The sequence below is a fragment of the Corvus cornix genome, chromosome 3 (assembly GCF_000738735.6).
Source record: "Corvus cornix cornix isolate S_Up_H32 chromosome 3, ASM73873v5, whole genome shotgun sequence".
Taxonomy (NCBI): domain Eukaryota; kingdom Metazoa; phylum Chordata; class Aves; order Passeriformes; family Corvidae; genus Corvus; species Corvus cornix.
Window position 1 is genome coordinate 91,292,047 of NC_047056.1, and position 23,781 is coordinate 91,315,827.

The window sequence follows — 23,781 nt, forward strand, 5'->3', positions numbered from 1 at the left end:
TAAAGAAACCTGTTGCCTGTTGTTTGGGTGGATATTGCTTTGTCCCTGTATTTAAAGCAGATATATTACATTAAGTTACAGTACTAACCCTGCCGTTGCTCCAGTGCTTGTGAAAGTATGAGGCAAATGTAGCAAAACCTTCTGCATCTTGGTGCTGGAGCTGGGGCTTCAGTTTAGCTGTGTTCTTCCTTGGAACAGATTTTAATGGCAGCAGGGTTCTCACTGCACCAAGAATTTGATACCTCTTATTGAAAGAAAAGTGTGGCAAAACTTTGGAGGAAAGGGACTTATTTTCCTGGAATTCACTGCCTGACTTCTGCAGGTAACTGAAGCTTTTATGTTACAAGTTTGCAGAAAACAGCTTGGAAGTTGCCAGATATGTGGAGTTTTTTTCCTCCAGTAGTCTATTTAAAGTTCATAGAAAGAGTCAGTGATAAGATCACACGCAGCTGTACCATTACAGAATTTCCTTGTAATTGGTTGTCTGGTCTTTCTACCCTTAAAACAAATAATAAAATACAAGAAACCACACTACTTACCTCCTGGAGCAGGGTCTTTTGATGAAGTAACATTTTGGAAAGTGCTGCCAAAATCAAACAAAGGAAATGTGCAGGTACAAATGTTTTCTAACTACTCCAGGAGTCAATCATCTTTCAGAGGCCTTTGTTACAGCAATGATTTGGTACCACAAAACTTTCTGATTCTCAGGAAAAGTTGGTTTGACGTGGGTCTGGTGCAGGCAAGGATGTTCAGCTCCTCAGGATTCATCAGGCTTTTCAGCCCTGAGTTCTGTAACAGAAATGCCATCAGCTGGCTGCCTGGTTTTGGCAGTAATAACAATTTGCAGATGTGTGAAGTGTTGCACAAGAAGGGAAAGGTGTGGGAGAATGATCTGACAAATGCATCTGTAAGAAGTCTCCTGTCTCCTTGTTTTCTGTCCCTATGCCAGGACATGTCGTCTTCACTTTCAGTACTCCTTGTGAATCCTAGGCAGGAATAAGGTCAAAAACTTGTTTTATATAGTGTTAGCACCTTTATCCTTTAGAAAAGCAGATCTTAAAGGTAGTTGATTTTCAGAATAATGAGCCTAATTATTTTTGCACTGTTTGAAGGCAGGGGGTTTAACAGGGCACGTGGTGGTTAGGATTCTGTCCTGAGCAGCACAATGCCATGGCATAACACTTGTACCTAAAGTAATGTTTTTTCTTCTTTTAATTCTAAGAATGGTGGGAAAAGGAAAAATTTTTGGTACCTTCTTCTGTTTAAAGCTAGCCATCATTCATACTTGCCTGACCTCTGTTAGGACTGTTTACTTATGTATGATGGTACAGTCTGGCATGATGTTTAGCATCTTAAAATGAAGGTACCAAGTATTGGTACAGCTGCAGCCACACAGGGTCTCGCAGGAGTACAGCATGAACATAGGAAAGTTTTGAGATTGACTTCTAGCATGGCTGACTGTATAATGAAATGGCAGCAAGGCAAGCACTGGGGTGCATTTACAGTGCCAGTATGCATCCTTTCTTCCTTAGGTAAAAGTATAGAAATTCACTTGTATTGAAGAATGTAACTAATACAGTGTATTGCATGTAATTTTATATGCTAGGGCTCATCAGAGAATTTCACTTCTTCCACAGCACTCCAGGTACTACCCCACAAGCACTGGAAATAGAGTAAGCACACAAATAAATACTTAACATACTGTAACTTGCCTAAGGGTGACTTGTTTGTGTGCTTTTTCAGTGTGATCTGGTTTCTTAAACACAAATGGTCCTCCAAAAGATGTCAGTTACCCACCCGAACACAGGGGTCGTAGTTTCACATCTTAGCAGGGCATCTTAATTCAGGTTTTATGTGCACTCTTATCCCTGTACAAGTCAGATTTGCATGGTGTAGCATTACCTTTGTGACTGTCACGCTCAGCTTTCATGGTCTTCTAATTCCTCCACTTTTTATTGGATTGCTGTATCTACTCAGCATGTGAACCTGAGATAACCTTTATATAGCTAAACCTTGTTTACAGGATAGCTGCACACAGCCATTTTTTGCTTTGTACAGTGTGTCACATGTGCAGGAGAATTTTAAGTACTTTTATAGATCAGATGGCAAACTTTCATGTGTCAAGCTACTAAATGCAAAGAAAGTAACCAAGAATTATATCTCTCCATAGTTTGAGTTTTATTCTTGAGATGTCCCTAGGTTCAGAGCTTGATGCCAGCAGTATTTTGGCAGGAGGAGGGGGCAGGTAGGTGACAAATGTTCTCAGTGCTCAGATTTGGTGCTGCAGCTGCAGGGTGTTGGAGGAAATGAGGGTTCATGTGGAGGGGCAGTCCCACTTGTCACTCATTTTTTTTTCTACTTCTTGCTTTTTAAATTTTATGGTGCCATTATGAGACACGGGCATTTTAAGAAAAGGTAAATTGAAGCTTACTGTCTGGAAGGTACACAGTGCTCTTGAAAGTAATGGTCCTGCAAGGCTGGGCTTCTCCATCCTTGGTCCTGCTGGCTGTAGTCTCACTGGCTCTGTTAGAAAATGCAGGGTTTTGACCAAGAAGGCTCATTAAAATAGGCTTTGGGGACTGTGACTTTATTTTTCTCCTGTGGAAGCATAAAGTTGATCTGAGTGAAGTACGCAGAGATTACAGGAATCCCACTATTAAATTAGAGAAAAAAATTTCAGACTTTCTTGCAGGTGACTTTTGAATAAAAGAAACGAGACCAGAAATGAAAGGTAAAGTCTTTATGGCCCTCTGGACTTAGCTTTTTTCCCTTCGTCTTCTCAACCCCCTTTAGTTTCCCAGGCCTCCTGAGGCTAATTTTCCATTGTGAGCTGCAGTCACAGAATAAGCTGAGGTGAAACGGACCCACAAGGATAATCAAGTCCAGTTCCTGGCACTGCACAGCACCATCCCCAAGAGTCACAGCACATGCCTGAGAGCATTGTCCAAACCCTTCCTGAACTCTGTCAGGCTTGGTGCTGTGACCACTGCCCTGGGGAGCCTGTTCCAGTGCCCAGCCACCCTCTGGGTGAAGAACCTTTGTCTAATATCCAACCTAAACCTCCCCTGACACAGCTTCAGGCCATTCCCTCAGGTCCTGTCACTGGTCACCACAGAGAAGAGATCAGTGTCTGCCCCTGTGCTTCCCCTCACAGGGAAGCTGTAACTGCAATGGGGTCTCCCCTCAGTCTCCTCCAGGCTGAACAGCCCAAGTGACCTCAGCCACTCCTCATACGGCTTCCCCTCAAGGCCCTTTACCATCTTTGTTGCCCTCCTTTGGACACTCTCTAATAGTTAAAATATCTTTTTTATGTTGTGGTGCCCAAAACAGCCCCCAGGACTCGAGGTGAGGCTGCCCCAGTGCAGAGCAGAGCGGGACAATCCCCTCCCTTGCCCGGCTGGCGATGCTGTGCCTGATGCCCTCCTGGCTGCCACGGCACTGCTGACTCATGTTCAACTTGCTGTTGTCCAGGACCCCCAAAGTTTTGCAAAAAAGCACAGCTTTTGTAAAAAGGTGGAACTTCAGATTCAAAGAGTAGCTGTTAATAAACTGCCATAGTGCTTGGGGAGGGGGGCTTTAGAGCAATGCTATCTAGCAAACGCTGTGCTTTGACTTTCCTTACAAAAAGTCAACTTGTTGCTCTGGTGCCATGTACATATTCTCCCTGTTTCCGTCTAACCTAGTTTGCTACAGATACTCTATTCTGTTTCAGTTAAAAAAAAAAAAAAAAGCAGTTCTTAAACCCTAGCCAGAAGCTCTCTGCAGTGTCATTGCTGCATATTACAATTACAGCAGTTGAAATAAACCTGTGTGCTTTGCCTTTTCTTCCTCCACATTTTATTTTTGTAAATACTCCTGCAGTTTTGACTGTATTGTTCTCACAGCACCAGGCTGTAAGCTAGCAGCGGTGAGGAGGTTTCAGTATCGCAGTGCTGGTGTATGGGCAGTGTTCAGGCTCAGGATATACCCCCTTGAACACTTTATTCCAGGAAAGTGCATGCTCTTGTGAAAACTGTGGTGCTGATTGATGCCAGATTGGCTGCTGCTAAGGGGGCTTTGCAGCTTTGTTTGTAGATGGATGCTGAATGCATCCTTCTGGCATGGAGAGGCAGTCATGAACCATTTTCCTCTGATTCTTAGTACTTCCATGGGTGTGTTTATGTGCTTGCTTCCAACTTGCTCTTCCTGCTTGGCCATCACCCTTGGTGTCTTCCCTCTGCCTGAAGTCATCCCATGCCGTATCAAGAGCTGTTGAGTGCAAGGGGATGAATTTTGTGTGAATGTCCTAATCCTAGGACAGTCAGATCCTAATTTAAGCTAGTTTAGATCTGCTGAAGGTGTGAATAAAATTGCAAGGACGTATTATTTCTCTTGCCTATCTGAAGATCATTAGATTCTGGTTTAATGAGGTATTGTGTACTGAATGCAGTTAGTTATTCTGTTTTGCAGTATCCTTTCTTGTATTTATTTCTGTTCTGTAAAATATTTTAATTACCACATCCCTGTTTATGTACTAAGCTAACCCTTACTGAAGGACTTGAGGGAATGGAATGACAGGAGTAGTAGTGTTATGAAATTACCCCCCTATATATGCCCCTGGCTGAAATCTTCCTTTACCCCATGCATTTCCAAGTGGTTTGAAATCCCACTGAGGTTAAACTGTTTGAAACTAGCTTCTCTCCTTTGACCCACATTTGTTACGCTTCCCTGAATTTTATACAAATTATTTATTTCTAAACTTCCTTATGCTGGTGCTGCTGGTGAGTGTGAAAGCTCAGCACTGTGGGTCGTGATGTATCAGCAGCAAGCTGGAGGGTTTGCTGCTGATGCAAGGGGGCCAAAAATCTGCATCACTTTGCTAAAGATAGAGATGCAAAATAAAGTTTAAAAATAGCTTCTTGTATTTTAACAAAATTCAAGTGCAAAATCTGCAGCATTCGTGCTTCACCTGGTTTCCCATAAATCAGATCAATACGGACTACAGTTTATTCTGAAGTCCTTTTTATTGCTAACATTAAGCATGCTTGGGATCTAGGAGGGTATTCAGAAAGGGAAAAAAAGGGTAATCTGGAGTTGGCAGGAAGTTGAAAGGCAAAGGGAACACATTCAAGGGGCTGTTACGGCTTTGGAATAGAAAGGAGAAACTGGGCAGCTTTGGCAAACGGACAGAAAACAGTTGACAGCTTTGGTTATCAGTGCTGTCTTCCAGTTCTCCAGCAGCTGAGTGTTTTCAATTCCAGTACATCTACAAAAGCAAACAGCAGTGTAATCATTGGGGTTTTGGAGAAGGGATAGTTTGTACTTTTGGAGGAGGAAAAAGAGGAGTCACCTCTGCAGTGGCAGGGACTGGGAAACATTACTTTAAAAGAAAGCACAAATCAAGATTTCCAAAAGCAAGTGGCTAAAATTAGGCTTTGAAGTCCTAATTTAAGAACAGAGAAAGTGGCTGTTTTCCAAAAAGGCTGAGCAGCCAGGCCTGACAGCACATTTCTTTCAGAAGCCAGAACAATTATTTAGATGCCTATTTTGGGGGTTTTTTTGGAACTCAAGTTCAGGCACTTAGCTGTGAAAACTGGGATCTGTTTCAGGGAGTTGTTGAGCAGCAGGGTGAGAGCTGGAGGATCCTTCTGAAAGGGAGCAGGCTTCCAGTTCTTTGAGCTTTCAGCTTAAAATGTTTTTTTGCTGCTGTTTGATTTGCTTAAAAAGGGTGTCATGGGACAGAAAGCAAACCTTTATATTTTTGTTCATCATCTTTACACCTGGAAAGTTACTCCAAGAAGAAACTCAAGAAACACCATCAAAATGGGGTCAAGAATTCTTAAATTACTTCATAGCATAAACCATCCAGAATGTGTTTTCTGTGGAAAGTGTAGGAGAGAATTTCCCTTGAAGGGCAGGAGCTGGTTGAAATCCTCCAGTATGTAGTAGCCCTTTCCTCAGAAAGTAGTTATGTGCATTAGAAGAGCAGGTTGTCAATGCTGGTAGCCTGTATGAAACACTTTCTATAAGTAAATATTAAAAATATATACTACAAGAAAAGCATGTTTCTGTGTAGGCTTTGAACTGTATTTTTGATTGTCACACCAAGAAGCATCGGGGCCATCCATGCCTGGACTGAGTGGTAGGGCAGAGCTTCACATCTTCTGCCCAAATATTTGGGTGGCTTCTGAAACGTAGTGTTTGTCTCAGCTCATAGTGCCAGAAATGAACCGAGGATGCCAAATGGCCTGTGGATGTCCAGAAAAACCTGTCTGTCAAAATCCAAAGGATTATTGAAAAAAGTAATATTTTAATGATGTTGCTTGACCTTGTTGGGGCAAGGTGCAAGTTTACCCATTGTTATGTTTGTGTTGCAGAATTAAAGTCCAGTAATCTTGTTTGTTTAAAGCATCAGATAGGATTTTTTCTGGATTAGATATTTGGACTTGAAGGAGTAAAATGTCTTCCAGGTTGTAAGCCTGAGTGCTTCCAGACTCTGATCCAACTTGCCCTGGTCAAGGGCCTTACTGCACTGGTAAAATTTGGTGTCAGAGAGGATAATTTTTTTCCATTGTAGAAAGGCAGGTTAGGAAATAACTGGTGTATATAGAGGTACATGTTTTAAAAAGCATTGTCTGGCCTAATTGGGTCTTTTTTTTTTTTTTCCTGGCTGTAGGTACTGCATAAGGCTACAGATGTTGTTGGTGACTTCCTACAAGGCCTTTGACACAGTCCCCTACAACATTCTTCTCTCTAAATTGGAGACGTATGGATTTGATGGGTGGATTGTTCACTGGAAAAGGAATTGGTTGGATGATCACATCCAGAGGGTAGTGGTCAGCAACTCAGAGTCCTGATGGACAAAGTGGTGTCCCATGGGGGTCCATACTGGGACCAGTACTGTTTAATGTCTCCATCAGTGACATGGAGAGGGGAATTGAGTGCACCCTCGGCAAGTTTGCCAACAACACCAAGCTGAGTGGTGTGGTTGACATCCCTGGAGTGCCATCCAAAGGGACCTGGACAGGCTCAAGAAGTGGGCCTTGGGAGCCTCATGAGGTTCAACAAGGCCATGTATGCAGACCCATACCTGGACTGGGGAAGTTCACAGTGTCAGTATGGCTGGGGGGATGAAGGGATTGAGAGCAGCCCTGCTGGGAAGGACTTTGGGGTGCTGGTAGAGGAGAGCTGGCAATATGTGCTTGCAACCCAGAAAGCCAGTTGTATCCTGGGCTGTATGAAAAGCAGCATGGCCACCAGGATGAGGGAGGGGATTCTGCCCCTCCTCTCTGGTGAGACCCCATCTGGAGTGCTGCATCCAGCTCTGGGGTCCTCAGCACAGGAAAGACATGGACATATTAAAGTGGATCCAGAGTAGGTCAGAGGGCTGGAGCACCTCTCCCTATGGAGACAGGCTAAGAGAGCTGGGGCTGCTCAGCCTGGAGAAGGGAAGGCTCCAGGGAGATCTTATTGTGGCCTTCCAGTACCTAAAAGGGGCCTACAAGAGAAATGGGTACAAACTTTTTAATCGGGATTGTAGTGTTAGGACAGGGGGTAATGGTTTTGAACTAGAAGAAGGCAGATTTAGACTACATGTAAGGAAGAAGTTTTTTCAGTGAGGGCATTAGAACACTGGAACAGCTTTGTCATAGAGGTGGTAGACGCCCCATCCACAAAAACTTTCAAGGTTGGATAAGGCTCTGAGCAGCTTGGGTGGAAGATGGTGCGGGAGTTGGACTAGATAATCTTCAAAGGTCTTTTCCAAACCAAACCATTCCATGATTCTGTGAACAAGTGTGCCTTGCTGTGGGATGACTTGTAGGTAAAGGAGCATTGCTGCTAATCTGCTCGTGTATGCGGTCAGCTGCAGAATTTGCTTACCTTCAGTATTGGGAAATATGCCGATCTCAGTGTTTCAAATGGCCACTCGTTTAATTTTTCTGGGAGTCGATGTTTCTCTGAATTGGGAAACTAATGTAAAAAGAACCCTTGTAGTTGCTGCTGTTGAAGCAGTGTTTAATGTTGTGTGGCTGTTGGCAGGAGACTTGATGCATTTTCACATGACCCCCTCTGGAACAAAAGCAGATTGTTTCCTTCTGTTTTTCTGTTACACAAATGAGTTTCTTTTGAAAAAATTTCTTTTTCTGCAAATTGTGGAAATCGACACCAGGAATAGTTTTTCCTTTGCTGTGTCTTTTACAGTCTGCTGTCTGATAATGCTGGCACAAAAAGCTGCTTTGGGGTACCAGCCCAAAAAGGCTGAGACCTCTGCAGAAAGCCTCCTCCTCTTGGGGAATGAGTTTTCTTCCAGTTTTATTGAGGGGTTCAACATGGACTTTCATTTCTTGCTGTCTTTGCTATAGCTAGGCAGAGTTTGTTTCTGGTTTCTTAGTTGTTTCATTTACATACATGCATTTTTAGTGTCTAGCAAATGTAGCAATGTATGTAGCAAGTCAGTTCTGGATTGAGCTTTTTTGTAAATTTTTGTATAACAAACCTTTGGTTTTGTACCGGCCTCTCCCATCTGAAGCCTTTGCCTGTGAAAAGGGTAGTTGAAGTCAGATGCAGGTTTTTGGCTGATGCAGTGCTGCATAACTAGACCAATCAGTACTGGATCAAAAGAGCAACAAATTGATTAAGTGGGGATCTCAAACAACAAAATGAATCCTCCACCAGGGACTGGGTTTTGTGGCAATATGTAATAGCTGACAAATTTTAAAAAAAAATGGGGTGACAAAAAAAAGGGTGCTTTCTCTAGATATTTTTTTTCTCCTTGTAATTATATACTCATTTCTCACAGCCTTCCTGTTGTTCGCACTTCTGGTGACACAAGTTATATTTCCTTATTCCTAGGACACCAGTGTGCCAGTGCTGTGGCCATTCACACAAGCGCTTGCAGTACCGTAGCTGGTGAGGTTTTGTCCCAAAAATGCACTTTCTTCTGAAGTGTTTCCTTACTCGGGCTGGGCTTCTTAAGTCAGAAAATAAAACCAGTATAAATCAGGGCTGCAAAATACTTTTTAACACTTCTTGTTATTTTGATCAAGCCCTTTTCTTTGTGCCTGGTGACCAGATTCCAGTGGTGTTTCTGTGGCTTTCTGTGGGTCAAAGCGGTATGACACGAAAGGGAAAGTCTCTTCTGTGTGTCGCTGAGAGGCCTGCAGGGAACAGTGGGTGGTGGTGCAGGCACAAGTCCCTGGGGAGCTTGTCAGCCTCCTGCCTGGGGCCCTGTGGTGCAAGGGATATGGGCTTATTTAGAAGACCACAGAGTGGAAATGCATGACCTAAGCCCCTTGTATTTGCTTGGTCCCATGGGAAGTCGGAGCCCCTGCAGGCTTTCCAGCACTGGCTCCCAGACCCACTTCAGACTGGGGAGAAAGCATCATTTGCATCCTGCTTGGCTTTTCTTGTTAGACCTGGAAGAAATGGAGCTTTCAGTCTCAGCTAACTAAAACCAGAGGATATATGATTAACTTAACTTGTTTAAATCAAAAATCCCCTGGAGAAGATGGGGTTTTCATGGGTGGAAGAGAGAGGTTTCTTTAGGTAGAACTAAAAAAAAAAAAAAAGATACTAATTTTTTTTCTTAGCAACTACATATAAGCTTGTGTAATTGTTTTGGTTGGTGCTGTGGGTATGCTGACAGTTTGTGTTGCTTATGTTATTTCCCCCTAGCTAAAAATTGTTGTTAATATTAGTACTTTAGGAAAGGAGAAACACCAGGAAGTGAAAACCATTCTATTAAAAGTGGATACAATTTTATTAGTGAAAGTTCAGTACAATTCTGTATAGAAAAGAGGAAATTGGAAAGGTTGGGGGCTTTTTCTTAATCAAGAAGAAAATTACTTCCTCTTCTCTTGAGAACAGCTTCATGCACAGTTGTCCCTGCTTGTGGACAGTGTTGCTGCTTCTTTCCTTCTTTAACCGTAGTGAGGTACCTCAGTGTGAGTACCTCAGTGTGCAGACCAGGTGCTACCAGTAACTAGTGGCCACGTGAGGAGCTGACAGGTGACATTTGAATCAGTCTACTGATGTTGGATGAATTTTATCTGGTAATGGCTTAGCAGTAAGCAGTTTCTGGAACTGGAGATGGTCATGCCATAAGATGCTGTGTTTTCTCCCTGGCCTCTGCAGCCCTCTCTGTCATTCAATGATTGTTGATCTCTTGGTTTTATGGGCTGTTAATCACAGCTGTAATCAGTCACCTATCTGCAGGTGATAGCAGAGCCAGTTTTTACTTCTTTTCTCCTTCCCTCTTCCTCCCTAGCTAGCCTTGCTAGTTATTTGAGATTCTTTGTTAAAATAGCTTCATAGTATTTATCTGAAAATTTCAGTGTTGCTGGCTTTCTCAAAGTCCAGTCCTCCTACTCACTGAGGGATCTTTCAAGATGCCGTATTTTATTTGCATGTACAAAATACAGAATTAGAAAGAACTTCAGGTTAATCTGAACTCATTATTTTAAGCTTCTGTGCATCTCTAACTATGATTAAATACTTCGGTGGGAAGTGTAGCTCATACACCAATGTCTCTCTGAGAATAGAATAAGCTTTATGTACTGAGAAAGCCCAGCTTTATATGCTGAGAAAGCCCATTATGTTTTCTGGAATTTTTGCATACTAGTATTTTCTTTGTTAACCCTAACAGAATGTGTTCGGATAATTAAACTGTTTTCCTGAGCAGAAGAACTAACTGTCTCCTTTTCTTTCCATTTCAGTAGGTTGTAGAATGGAACTTGTGGATAAAACAATCAATAGTTACTTTGATGTTTGGCTTGGACCCAGAGGTAAGATTTCTCAAAAGTTAACACATAAATAAAACTGACCTTACTAGAATATAGGAAACATTTTTCCTCTAACTTGACATTGACAGGTGACTACTTTGTTTAGGCTCTTCAAAGCATGTATGACAGTGTAATAAATAGGAGTCTACTCAATGCTTCTGATCATTTGACCTGAAGAGGTCATTCTTCTTACTATCAGTTAAGCTCATGGTGTTTGTCTTAGTGAGTGACTTACCTCACTCGGATCTTTGCTGCTTTTTTTTTTGTTAATTTAGTAATAGCTTTTATTCCAAAATAGCCACTTTAATTTGCATTTAATTAAATGAAAATACTCTTGCCTTCATAACTAGAGCTCCTATGGAATTTTTCACTAAAAATATCTGTAGTTTTTGGAAAACACTGCTTCTTTGAAACCATTCTTTTTTAAAGAAGCAATAGTTTTGGTGGGTTTTGCCCTGGGAAAAACTCTGCAGGTGGAGAAGTGCAATCCTGGTCAGTGTGAGGGAGGGAGAGGCCATGGGACCAGGAGAAGCAGTGGCCTCATGCTGAGGGCTTGTGTAGGATGGTCTAGTTCCCCATGGTTCTGACCAGGGGAATTAAATGACTGCATCCTGCACAGAGTGTGCCGAGCACTGCTGGTCAGTGGCATGTGCTTTCTTCCTCTGACTGCTGCAGTAATGCCTTTTCTCTGTCCCAGTGAAGATCTAGTGATAGTGCCCCTTCTTCACAGGACAAAGTCCACAGGAAGTGGAACAAGCCTCTCATTCTTCTAAGTGTGTTTTCATTTGCTTTTATTAGTATCTCAGTGCCCTTGTTGCCCCTCTCTTCATACTAAGCCTGTGTAAATTAGCCTGGATGTTCTGATATAACATATTGCATGTGCTGGCATACGGTCTCTATTTGCTGTGTGTGAAAAATAATGAACCATAAAGGTGGCAAATCCAAACAATTCCCTGGCTTGGCTACCTACTTTCCAACCTACAATTTTAAGGCCTCATTTCTTACATTCAGGATCCATGTATGACTTCTCTAAAATTAAGTCAAGACTGTGAATGACAGCAGTACTTGAATTGTTCATTTATAGTTTGGTTAACTTGGTTTCAGTACTTTGGGCTGGCTTTAGTGAGAGGAGTGAGATACCGTGCTGTTGCCAGGTATGGACAACACAGTTGTGGTTCAAAAGGATCACACAATTGTTCCAAGTGTTCCCCTAAAATTCTCTGGTTCAGGGTGGTTTATGTGCTTTTCCCAAGAAGCTGAGGTGTTGCCAGCTGGCCTGGTTGCTCGGGCTGAACTGACTGCTCTGTGTTCCGTTGCTCGTACAAGGACTCCAAAATTTAGTTCTTTCTAATAGCACATACAAAATTCTAATTGTATTAGTATTGACTGGAAAATAATTATCAGGATCATCCACCAATAACTACAGAGGTATCTGCTTCAGTCCTAGGTTTGCTAACTCTAGGAAATAAGGTGTCTACCATCGGAAAGGGTTGGTTTGAGAAAATAAAGGGGATAGATTTGTTGAACCATTTCTTTGTAATTTAAGCTTATCTGTGGTATTCAAGTGGGTGACAGTTCTGAATGGTAATGAGTATTTTAAAATAATAGTGGTAATAACTTAAGAGTATTTTTGCCTTAGGAAAATAATTATTTCTGCTTTCTTTAATAAATACATAAATAAAATATTGTTGTTTGCAATTAGCATTGTGGCCCTTAATAAAAGGGCTTGCTGCACTTCCTTTGTCTTTCTTTGGTATTCCAGCACTGAAAGCATTTTGGGTGCAGCTATTTTTAGATGTGTTGAATTCTTCTCCTTACAAAATCTTAGTGTTTGTATGTTTTTGTTTGTTTGTTTCAGACCCCAGAGTAAAAGGATGGCTTCTTCTGGAGAACTATACACCTACCTTTATCTTCTCAGTCTTGTACTTACTAATCGTATGGCTAGGACCAAAGTACATGCGGAATAAGCAGCCGTTCTCATGCAGGGGTATTCTAGTGATCTACAACCTTGGACTTACACTGCTTTCTCTATATATGTTTTATGAGGTAAGAGAAAAACGGTTGGTCAGGCTTATTTTGCAGTGTCTGTTTTAATTACATTGGCTCGTGTTGAAAATAATCTCTGAGCACAGTGCTCCTAAATTGGGGAAGCAATCTGCAACCATTTTCAATGTCACTTCTCTGGGGAGAAAACCCTGATTGTAATGTTACCTCTAAGGATCAGGTGAAACAAATCTTTCTTTAAACATCCTTGCTGGCCTCGGTTAGCAATGTTTCAAATGCGCTTTTCTCAGTCAGTGCAAGTGAAGGCCTGATCTGTCAGCATGAACTTGGCTACTCCTTCAGTAACTTCTCCTTGCTCAATGTGATTGTGCTGGTGCACTGTACAAAGTACTTTGTAGCAAAACTGTGGCTTTATCTGGAGGGCAAAACATGTTTTGTTTACTTGTCTTTAGTCATGCACACACTCCTTGCATCTATTTTTGTAAGTTTGCAATAGGTTCTTTTGCATCCTCTTAGTTTTGCTGGGAAAAAAAACGTTGCTGAAACAATGCCATTGTGATTCATGTCTTTCTCTGAATTTAAAATCTAAGCATACAAATATATTTCAAACTGAATTGAACTTTCTGTAGACTTATTTCCTTTCATAAAAACCCAAAGATTTAGGCAGTGTAAAGTTTCCACTTTCCAGAGAGCTCTTCAGCTGCTTTTACTCAGAACTGTGTATTTTTGTTCAAGTGAAAATGAAGAACTACGGTCGTGTAAATAACAATGTGGTCAGAAAATTACTGGTTTGCTTTAATGTACAGAGTATTCTGGCATGCTTTTAACCAAAGTATTTCTCCTTTCTGTAAGGAGATATTTCATTTTCAACATCCTCTTTTCAATTCTTTCAATACAGTCTTTTCAAATACAACCTAGGACTAAAACTACTACCTCTTTTTTTTTTTTTTCTTTTTGCATGTGCTTAGAAGTGTATACAAGCTGCAATTTTCCTTTAAGTTTGTAGTTAATTCTATAGTGTTTTACAAGGTGAGTGTTTAGAGATGAAGTGATTTAAATTCAATGTTATTTCTCTTGTGTAGTGAATTGTCTACTCAGAAATTACTGAGTTGGGTTATTAAGGACTTTGATACTTAATTGTTCAGTTGGGAGCAGTTTTGGATTCAGTAGGTGCTGGGAACTACTTGTGTTCTTGATGTGCTTACATTTCTAATCTCCTTGTCAGGGTGTTACAAGCCAGAAAAAATGTGTATTGATCAGTTTAATTTGTGTAAATGCAGGGTACATCTGCATTATTTTCTTCAGATATTATTTACAATTACATAGTGATCTATTGTTTTAACCTCCAGTTATGTTATTGAGAGTTTACAAGTGCAGACTTCCCTTCAGTTGTACCAAGTGTGGATAAAAGTCTCAGGATAGCCAATCTTTCTTCCTGGAATACTTGGAATAATACTCCTAGTTTCTAAATTACTGTAACATTCTGCTGTGTTACAAAACATTCTGCTGGTAAATTTAAACAAGAGAAAATACCTGAACTGTTGATCCTACGAATGCCTTTTTCTCACTAACAATAAACTGGTGACCAAGAGAGGACTGTTCATTATATGCTGAAGAAGTCCTCATTCTTGTAACCAGATACATAGCTTTTATATTGTGGTGCAATGACACAACTAAAATACAGTGAATATTAAGACCACTCCTTCCTATATAATGAAATGCTTTATGTTAAAGTGAGTGTTGCTCCTAATCTAATATTATCCATGTGGAAGTGTTCATTAATATTGTAAATATACCTTCCCCTTGTAAATGGGCATACACAAAGCTAGAGCATTACGAAGATTATTAAATGCATGATAGTTGCAATGAAATGTGGTTGGCAGCACTAGCAAGCTGGATGTGAGGGTAAGTGATGCTCTGCAACATGGGACCTATCCCATAAAAATGCTGCAAAGCAGAGAGCCATGCTGACATAACACCACACTGCTTGATGCTTGCAGGGAGAGAGCCAAGGGCATAGGGAAAAAATGGGCTCTTGCACCTCCAGGTATGTTCTCTATCTGAAGTACCTGTACAGTTACCTCTCTTGGTGCACAGCATGTGATAACCTTGCTTATTTCTCATCAGTCTTGGAAATTTCCTTTGAAGGATTAGCCATATATCAGTAGCACTTTATAGTACATTTACTTGCTTTAAGACAAAATGATGAAGAACAGCATTCAAAAAACTTGTGTAACTCCCTGTTCTTTTCCTTGTTGTCATTTTGAGTTTCAGTTGGATTAAAATTTTTCAGTCCTACTGCGAGGAAAATCATAAAATGTCACCATTTATGAACTTGTTTAGTAGCGTGTCTGAAAACAAGTTGCTTTAATAGCTTGTGTACAATACACCTGAAACACTGCTTTGAAGTTTTTCCTGAGTTATAGCTCTGGTGATTCAGGTCATGATTCATAGCATCACAGCTCAGTTTGCGTATTATGTGACCAAAACAAGTTCAAGTGAGGCATCCTCCCAACTGGGATGAAAAGGATGACCTACTTGGTTTTCTGACCTTTATGTCTGAATGGTAGTAAGCAATAACATGGGGGAAATTGGCATCATAGGATTTGTGTAACTCTAGGTATTGTGTACTTTGGTCTAAAATCACTAGAAATCTTAGACTTCTTATATGGAATTCCTAATAGTTTCTGTCTGTGCTTGCTATACCTTTTTTATTTGGATATTTAATGACTTGGCTGGGTTTTGGTACTCACAGAGAAGCAGACTGCACTTGTCCCAGACAATATAAAAGGCAAGGCAGATCTAGGGGAGCTGGAGAGATTTCTCCAGGTTGATTTGTCACATACCTTCAGGAGGACGGGATGTTCTTCAGGGGCAAACAGTGTTTTTATTCTGTAAAAATCTACAGTGCTTGGACTTCAGGGAGAAATAACAGTCCTGTGTCTTGGGCAGGGGCAGCAAGGGGTGGCTTGCTGCATGGTGGAGGAGGTGTGTAGCGGGGCTGGTAGAGGGGTTATAGGGGTTATAGAGCAGGGCTGATCACCTGCTGACTGGTACAGCCGTGTCTGAAGGAGCTGCAGGAGCAGCTGGAACAGCAGAGGCAGCACTGCTTCCACCTGTGTTGCTGCTCTGCACTGGGATCACAAGTGATGAGTGGGGCCCTTGCCTCTCTGCTTGAGTCTCAGCTGGGTAATATAGCAAAGAAGGGAGAGCGCCAGGTACCCAGTTACACAGTGCACAGGCCTATGATATTTTGGGGGTGTTTGTTAGCAAAACTAGCCAAGTGCTCTGTATCACCTGGGCTTACGTTAGAAAAACTGGTCAGCGTTGAAGGTTCACTTTGTTAAGTGATTTCTTTACTGTCTTTTTTCTTCATCTGAAAAATTAATTCCCTACTGAATCTGCTTGAGAAAAGTGATAGATTTTCCTGGTGAGGGAGGTGTTGCATATGCTGTAGGAAAAGTTTTAGGAAGTAGGGGACTCTGTGCAGAGGTGCTGTGTCACATGAGCCATGGATGGCAGCTAGGCTGCTCTTTCCTCTCCCCTTTCTTTCTCCACCACCCTGAAGCCCTTATCTCTGCCCTGGGGTGCCTGCATTCATGTAAAGATAAAGTTCCATATCTCTGCAGGCATTTGCTTTCTTTGATCAGACATCAACTTCTGTTTCTCTTCGCTCTAATCTAGCTCTGTTTTGAACCTTGTAAACCCATCATGCCTTGACAGCGTGATGCAGTGCTAGGTGCCTTATCTGCCCCTCTCCAGTGAGTCTCAGACTTCAGTTTTATCATGAGAAAAAACAAAATCCTCCCCAGTAACACCTCTCCTCCAGCCCAGTCAGACTGGTGTTAGTGTCCTGGCTTATTTTGGTAGCAGAGTTGATAAAAAAGCATGTGCCACAACATTTTAAAGAATTCAGCAAGAGAATAACAAAATGAAAGTAATATGAAAAAAGAAAACTTCATTGCAGGGGAAGAAAGTTTGAGTTGTTTCAGCACAAATGCAACCTTGAGCTGCAGGTTTTCCCCCTGAGCTGAAGGACTTAGCGTTAAGTTTGAGTACCATTTTAATTGGCTTATGAAGAAACTGCCTTTTTGTGCAGTTTAGAAACCACAATAAGTGGTTTGCTCAAGTGAAAATGGTTATAATTGGCCTTTTCTAGACACGTTAATTTCTCAAGAGAAGATTTGCCTGTGGTTGTTCATCAGCAGTGCCATCAGCAGACCTGGACTGCTGCCAGCCTGAAGACGAAGGACTTCCTAGAGACAGCGGGCAGCGAAGTGTTGTCTCAAGGCTGTGTTGGTTGAGGAGCCACCACTCTGTTCCTGGGCAAGTTTCAGACCTACTGTACAGTGATGTAAGGAGGGCTTGGAAACGCTGGCCATCCAGGGAGCAGACTGCAACAGCTGTGAGCAAGGACTTAAATGCACTGCTGGCAATTTCTGAGCCCTCCTTATCGCTTTTGTGGTGGCAGGGAAGCAGCTTCCTGGGGCTGTACACCCATGCATAATGGAGCCATTTGGGAGCCATTCATGGTCATGTTACTGAGTGATCTATTGGTTTTGTTTTCTGAAGCCTTCCAGCATGTGATGAAAGCATTGTAGGTGCAAAAAATAGTGATGCCAGGCAAAGGAGCAGCTGGCTAAATGGGGAAAAAGATTATTTACATGTTGTATGTTGCACCGAGTAAGGTTTGTGGGCAGCAACAGCAGTTTGTGGGCAGCAACAGCAGGTTTTTACCAATTAGTTCCTTCTGGGAAGTGGACAATTAAATTATTTTTGTAGCTATACTAACTATTTATATGATAAAATATGCTAACATTTCCTACAAATGTTGCTTTGCTTATATCATTTGTGGCTGTGAGAGTATTACAGTTCCTAGCATACAATATGTTCTTTTGTGAACAAGGGAGTACTCAGGTTGAGCTGAAGCCACTGCTCATAGCTACACTGATGCCATTGTCCTTTAGAGAGGTGGGATCCATGGAGACACCTTTGGCTTCATTACGCTTTAGGTGGTGAACCTGTACCACTTGCAGGGAAAGCTCTGTGGATTCACTATGCCAGCCTTTACTGGGGAGTTTATGGAGTGCAGCATTAATGATGGATGTTGTTTGGATTAATTACAGTATAAACAATGTTGATTATGCTTCTATTCCTAGAACTGTAAGAACTGTATGAAAACATCTGTAAGCTCTTAACGTGGTCACAGCACGATGTGGTCTTCTGTCTGAGGGACTGGTGGGCACTTGCAAGGCCACACAGTCTCCCTCAGTGGCCTGAAAGTGGCTTGGTGCAAAGCTTGCTCTGGGGCATAGCTGGTCCTTTAGCAAGGTACCACTTTTAAACTGGTGTCCTCTGCGCAGCCCTGCGGCCAGGACAGGAGTCCTTCCATGGCTGCCTTGCCTTTGTTGCTTGGGTAGGGAAAGTGCCTGGGTCTGCTGCTGATGTGCATGGCTGCCCTGCCCTTGCTGTGGCAGGGTGCTATTGATTTATTTATCTCTAATACATGAGATACTTCCAGGTTTATATATTATGATAAACTAGATGTACATTTTTTCCCCTAAATTGCAGCAATAGTTCTATCTTAGAAGGTCAAAAATAATGACCTAGGCTGACTGAGTATTTTAAAAGCTAATTTAGAGGGAAAATGAGGCATGAAAGAAATAACATTGGGAAACAGTAGATAATTTAAGTGATAATCTTTATTGAACCTTTTAAAATTAGCTTCCTGTTCACAGTTCTGAGCAGCATTTAGTCATACCAGTTATTGTAGTCCTTTAATCAAATGATAGTTTAAAATTACTTACAGTACAAGGAGTTTCCATGTGGCTTTGCAAAGCTGTTTTTTATTCTGCAGGTAGATAAGGCCAAAATTGTACAACTTGCTTCTGCCTTTCAGATGTTTTTTGAGATACCTAACAATTCTATTTTTTTTCACTTGGGAGTCACCTAAAGTTTTTACTCCTCTCCTCATGCTAGTCCCAAGAGGAAAAACATCTTTTTAGACAATGTCCAGTGATCCCTTCTGTTGAGATATTAAAGGGGATCTTGTTCATGTCCTTGCACATGCTCCCTCCTCCCATTCCACCCTCAACCTGTCCTACCATCTCCAGCCTGTGAAAGGGTGAGGTGTGAACATCCAGCATGGATCTTGTTTCTCTAGAGATTTCAGCCAGCCTCACCACAGCGGGCACCCTGTCATCTTTCATGACTAATCATTGGACATTACTCTTAATAGTGATTTCATTATGTTTGAGGTATTATTTGTTTTGCCAGGAAGTCAGGCAGGCAACAGCATATCCTGCAGAGGAAGTCACTTACATTGGGAAGGATGTAACGTGCTTGGGATGAGTGAATTGCTTGAAGAGATCTTGAAGAATGGCAATGCAGTGAAACAATCTGTTGTGAGCTGTTAAGAGTAGCAAAGCTGAAAATACGCTCTGTCACATGGTTGAAAAAATTGTAGTCACATCTTGAGTATAAAATTTCTTAAAGATGTAACAATTTCCAAAAGTAATCAGAAGAAAAATGTATTTACTGAACTTTGGTTATTTACTTTCTTCAACAATGAGATCATCAGCAAAGAAGGAGATTTCATGAGAATCTGTCTGGAATATGACTCTGAAAATACACTGTGTGGGATAAGTGGGGATAAAATGATACCTCCTATTTTTATTCTGGTATACCCCAGTTGGGAGAACTTACTAATTCACCCTTCACTATGATTTGATCACTGCTTGGAACTTGAATTCAACCTCATGCCACTCTCAGGTGCCCAGGAATCTCTTGACACCAGATGTCTGGGCAGAGCCACTGCGGAGGTGCCATGGAGTTCAGCCTTCTCCCCAAATAACACTTCATTTTTTTTATTTGCTCAGCTGGTGACGGGAGTATTGGAAGGAGGATACAATTTCTTCTGTCAGGATACACACAGTGGAGGAGAGGCTGATATGAAGGTACTGTAATCGAGACTTAGAGCTGGTAATGTTTCAAATTGTCCACTTAAGTGGAGAGCAGAACAGTATTGATTAAGCACATTTTGCTTAAACTCTAAGCTTTCTTCCTCCTTTTGTGATACAATGGACAATGCACTGTCAAACATAATAGTTAATCTATGATATATTCACAGTTGGTATTTTTGTGAGTAATTATGTGCAAATTTTCGAGTGTTCTCAGATCAAAAAGTGAGGACCTGGTCTTCAGACTGTATCCAACCACTCTGTGTTGTGACTACCCTTCTCTTTCTGAGATGTGGTGATGATTTCTTCTGGTCCCACTTCTGATCTCTCCTTTACAGAGAGCACTGCAGCACCAGCTCTGGTTAAGTATTTTCTTGTTTCTCCCTGGACAACCCAGGTGCACAGCAGTAGCCTCATAAAACAGTCTTTGTCATCCTGTTTTCAGCAGTAGCTATAGGTTTGTACCTCGATCTCCTATGGAGAAACCTGAGGCAGAAGTATTACAGAAGACCCCAGTAATGTCTTCAATCCAAGTAGTGCAGCACAAAATCTGGATTTTAATTACTTAGATAGCATAAGAGTTGAAAGCCCCCTCAATGTGCAATGCTTCTAAAACTTGCTTCCTTCTTTCCAGATCATACGTGTCCTTTGGTGGTACTATTTCTCCAAACTCATTGAGTTCATGGATACCTTCTTTTTCATTTTGAGGAAAAATAATCATCAGATCACTGTTCTGCATGTCTACCACCATGCAACAATGCTGAACATCTGGTGGTTTGTTATGAACTGGGTGCCTTGTGGTCACTGTAAGTACTTCATTATGGTGGGGGAACATCTGCAACAGGGGCTTCACTTTGGTGGTCTTTTGATCAAACCAAACATCTTCGGTACCTTCAGCTGCAGGATTTGTTCTGTACCATGTTAAGCTGCTTTGCTGAATTTTAACTGTTGTAGATAGTCGCAGGAATTAAGCTGCCAGCACAGCCTCTAGGAAAGAAGTGTCTATGTAGTTTGAAGAATTTGTGTGACAGTGTGACATTTATCATGTGCAGTAGCCCAGGTCAGATACCCATCAACCTTGCTTTCTCTATTTCTGCTGTAGTTACAGACCCTCTGATGAAACAATACTCTCTTCCAAGTCAAGCCAGAAGCTTGTTTCAGCTGAAAGACGGCTAAGAGGGATTCTTGTCCTTGTATCTGTAAAGTTCACTTGAGATATGACTTTCTTAATTTAATCTCATTATACCACTAGCCATAACAAATTATTTCAATTAAAATCTTGTCCCCTGAGCACTAATGAACATGAACAAATGAATCTTAAGTGGAAGATTTCCATGTCTCTCTTGTCTAAATCCTGCTAACCTTTGGCAATCTGGCTTTGATTCTTTACTGTCATTGCATTTAGCTGACATCTAGCTTCCGAACTGCATTAGCATGGCTTAGTTGTGGTTTAGATGTGCAGCTTATAGATAGTGGCTTTGTTGAACACTATTCAAAAGAAACCTTTTCAAACCCAATGGATGTGACCTACTGTCAGTGCAGACCAAGAGGCTGCGTTCCTCAGGAGTCTGCTCTCTGAGCCAAACAACATAGAAACTCGTATTTGTTTTGTCTTGTCAGCACAACAGTGAGTAATACTGAACTTCTAAAAAGTCTGCATCTGGAAATGCATTCTCCTCCAAGGAAGTCAATCCCTGTTCATACAGCAGTCAAAACTGTATATACTTAGAATCTATCTTGTGTTCCTGTGGTCTTGAAAACACTTTGGTGCTATTTCTAGTCATGTGTTTTTCTTCTTCCAAGCTTTATGTTCTGTTGTGTCGTCACAGTTCTATGCAGTTCAGTGTTAAGATAAAAGTTTCTTTAAGGACTAAAGCTGCTGTAAACAAGGACAAATAAGTAGCTAACATGCAGTTTCTGAAGGTATCTGAAGCTTTTGGTTATAAATGACAAAATTGGCTCCTACCTGGAAGGAACTGAAATCAACCTAAAAGTAGATGGGCGAAGCTATTGATTGATTGGTATGTGAGCATTCCTCCTTTCAATCAGCTTCCTCAGTTCCTCTGGGAAACTACAATGCAGATGTGATAAAGAGTAACCTGAGGAAGCAAAACCAGAAGGCTGGTGTAAAGCACGAAGCTGCAAAGCAGCTCAGCTACTCCATTGGGTGAGCAGAATGAAAAACAGGGTTAAAAAAAACCCCTCTTGCTTTTCTTCTAAGAGAAATCATATTTTAAATAGAAACATTTTGAACTTGTTATTTTTGTAGCTTCCATGAAACAGCATGTTCTCTCCTTGTAATGCAGCGTACTTTCTTTTTCCCTTGCCCTTTTTTTAGCTTACTTTGGTGCCACACTGAACAGCTTTATCCATGTCCTCATGTACTCCTACTACGGATTGTCTGCTGTTCCAGCAATGCGTCCTTATCTGTGGTGGAAGAAGTACATCACTCAGGGGCAGCTGGTGAGTGATTTGCTCTTCAGTGCTTCAGCAGGCTTTTGTATTTGTGAGGAGGTCCTCTTGTCTTTACACCGAGTTAGGAAATTTTGGCAGGGGATAGCAGAAGGGAGAATGAGAGGTGGTACCTTCTACATCCTGTAGTACCTACATCACCTTAGAAATCCAGCCTCTGCCTGTCCATTTGCTCTGTTATCAGGACAGTGGGCAGCTGGGGACTGGTGGGGTCTATGAATCAGTGCTGAGGTCACCATATTGTGTGGCTAGATGTATTTGGGAGTTGCAGTGCTGGGATTTCTGGGACTCAGTAGCCAGGGAGGAGGCTTTTCTTCCAAGCCTGCTTGAACTAGCCTGCTCTTCCCTGTGCTTGCCTGGTCAGGCTGGGACAGACCAGAAACGGAGTGCAATGCTGTCCACAGCTAACAAGGGCCATTCTACTCCTTTGAGACAATACCTTTTCTGTCCTACTTTTGCATGCAGTTGCAAATGGTTTATTAAAAACTATTCAATATTTCTGCTCTCTTTCTGCACTTTAAATGGGCAGATTTTTTTCTCTTGTAATTCTGTGTTGGACTCCTTGTGTCCGCTTGCATTGTTTCTAGTGTGCGTGGTAATGAAGCCTGACCACCGTGTGCTGGAGGTGGTAAGAGCAGTGAAATTAAGTAATACAGCACATGCTGTAGTGATACTGCACAAGAACCAGGTTTCAGTGTGTACAGCATGTTAGAACAGCTCCAGGAAATGTGTATCAGTGTTCTGTCTTCCTTATTTTGTTGGTGGGGAAACCGAAACCTAGACATAAATTATTTTGTTATGTTCTTCCCCTCCCCCCCCCCAGTACCCTCTCAGAGCTGTGAATAGTTTTTTTAGCACTTTCCTTTCTGAAGGAGCGCTAAGTATTGTAGCTGTGGGCTCATTATTTTCATGGAAGGCATGGGGGGGTTGCTTTGGTTTGAGGTTTGTTTCTGTTTTTCCTTCCAGATTTAGGCTCTGTTCTTCATCCTGGTTGTTCAAGTGCTACAGTGTGCAGCATCTCAGTGCTTCGGTTGCTCTCCTGGCTATTGTCATAGCTGCTTTCACTTCCTTGCCTGCTCTGCATGCATAGCTGTTAGAGCAGCAAAACAGCTGAGCAGAACAAACAGTCTTTCCCTTTTAAAATAAACATTCCCTAATCTGGTAGCCTTCATGTGAGGATGAATTTTGCCTAAGGCCCTCTGCAGCACATAAGCCCAAACTCTGTTTTCCTAAAAGAGATAATTAAAGATAATTGGACCCTGATCCTCCTCCCTGACTCCCCAGCTTCCCTACAGCCTTCACCGCAAAAATTCTTCCACTGGAGCCATATGTCAGACAGTTCTTGTCTGTGGGAAGGGTTTGCAGGGGTCCCCATGTAGACCAAGTGACCCCAGATCTTCTGCAGCTGAAGCAGCGAGATGCAGATCTCCATTAGGATGGTGGAGTCAAATCCCAATGAACTCTCACTAGGAAGAAGGTGGTCTTTCCTCCTTGGGACATTTATATATCAATTCTGCATGGGTTACTCTAATGATCTAAAATGGAAAAATACAAATAAACACGCTTTAACAGGATACCACAATCTG

The 23,781-nt window shown here is 41.8% G+C and overlaps 1 protein-coding gene across 3 annotated transcripts in view; it reads left to right on the top strand.

Moving 5' to 3' along the window:
• ELOVL5 (ELOVL fatty acid elongase 5) overlaps positions 1-23,781 on the top strand; it is a 39,415-nt gene that overhangs the window by 11,958 nt on the left and 3,676 nt on the right. For 2 of the 3 annotated variants that reach the window (XM_039568732.1, XM_019289583.2), the window contains exons 2-6: positions 10,695-10,763; positions 12,619-12,806; positions 19,643-19,720; positions 20,358-20,529; positions 22,062-22,186. In XM_039568732.1, the coding sequence (XP_039424666.1) occupies positions 10,706-10,763; positions 12,619-12,806; positions 19,643-19,720; positions 20,358-20,529; positions 22,062-22,186 (621 nt within the window). In that variant the 5' untranslated portion in view covers positions 10,695-10,705. Of the gene's footprint in view, positions 1-8,793; positions 8,890-10,694; positions 10,764-12,618; positions 12,807-19,642; positions 19,721-20,357; positions 20,530-22,061; positions 22,187-23,781 lie in introns of those variants that run through there. The other variant, XM_010406208.3, reaches the window with a different exon arrangement.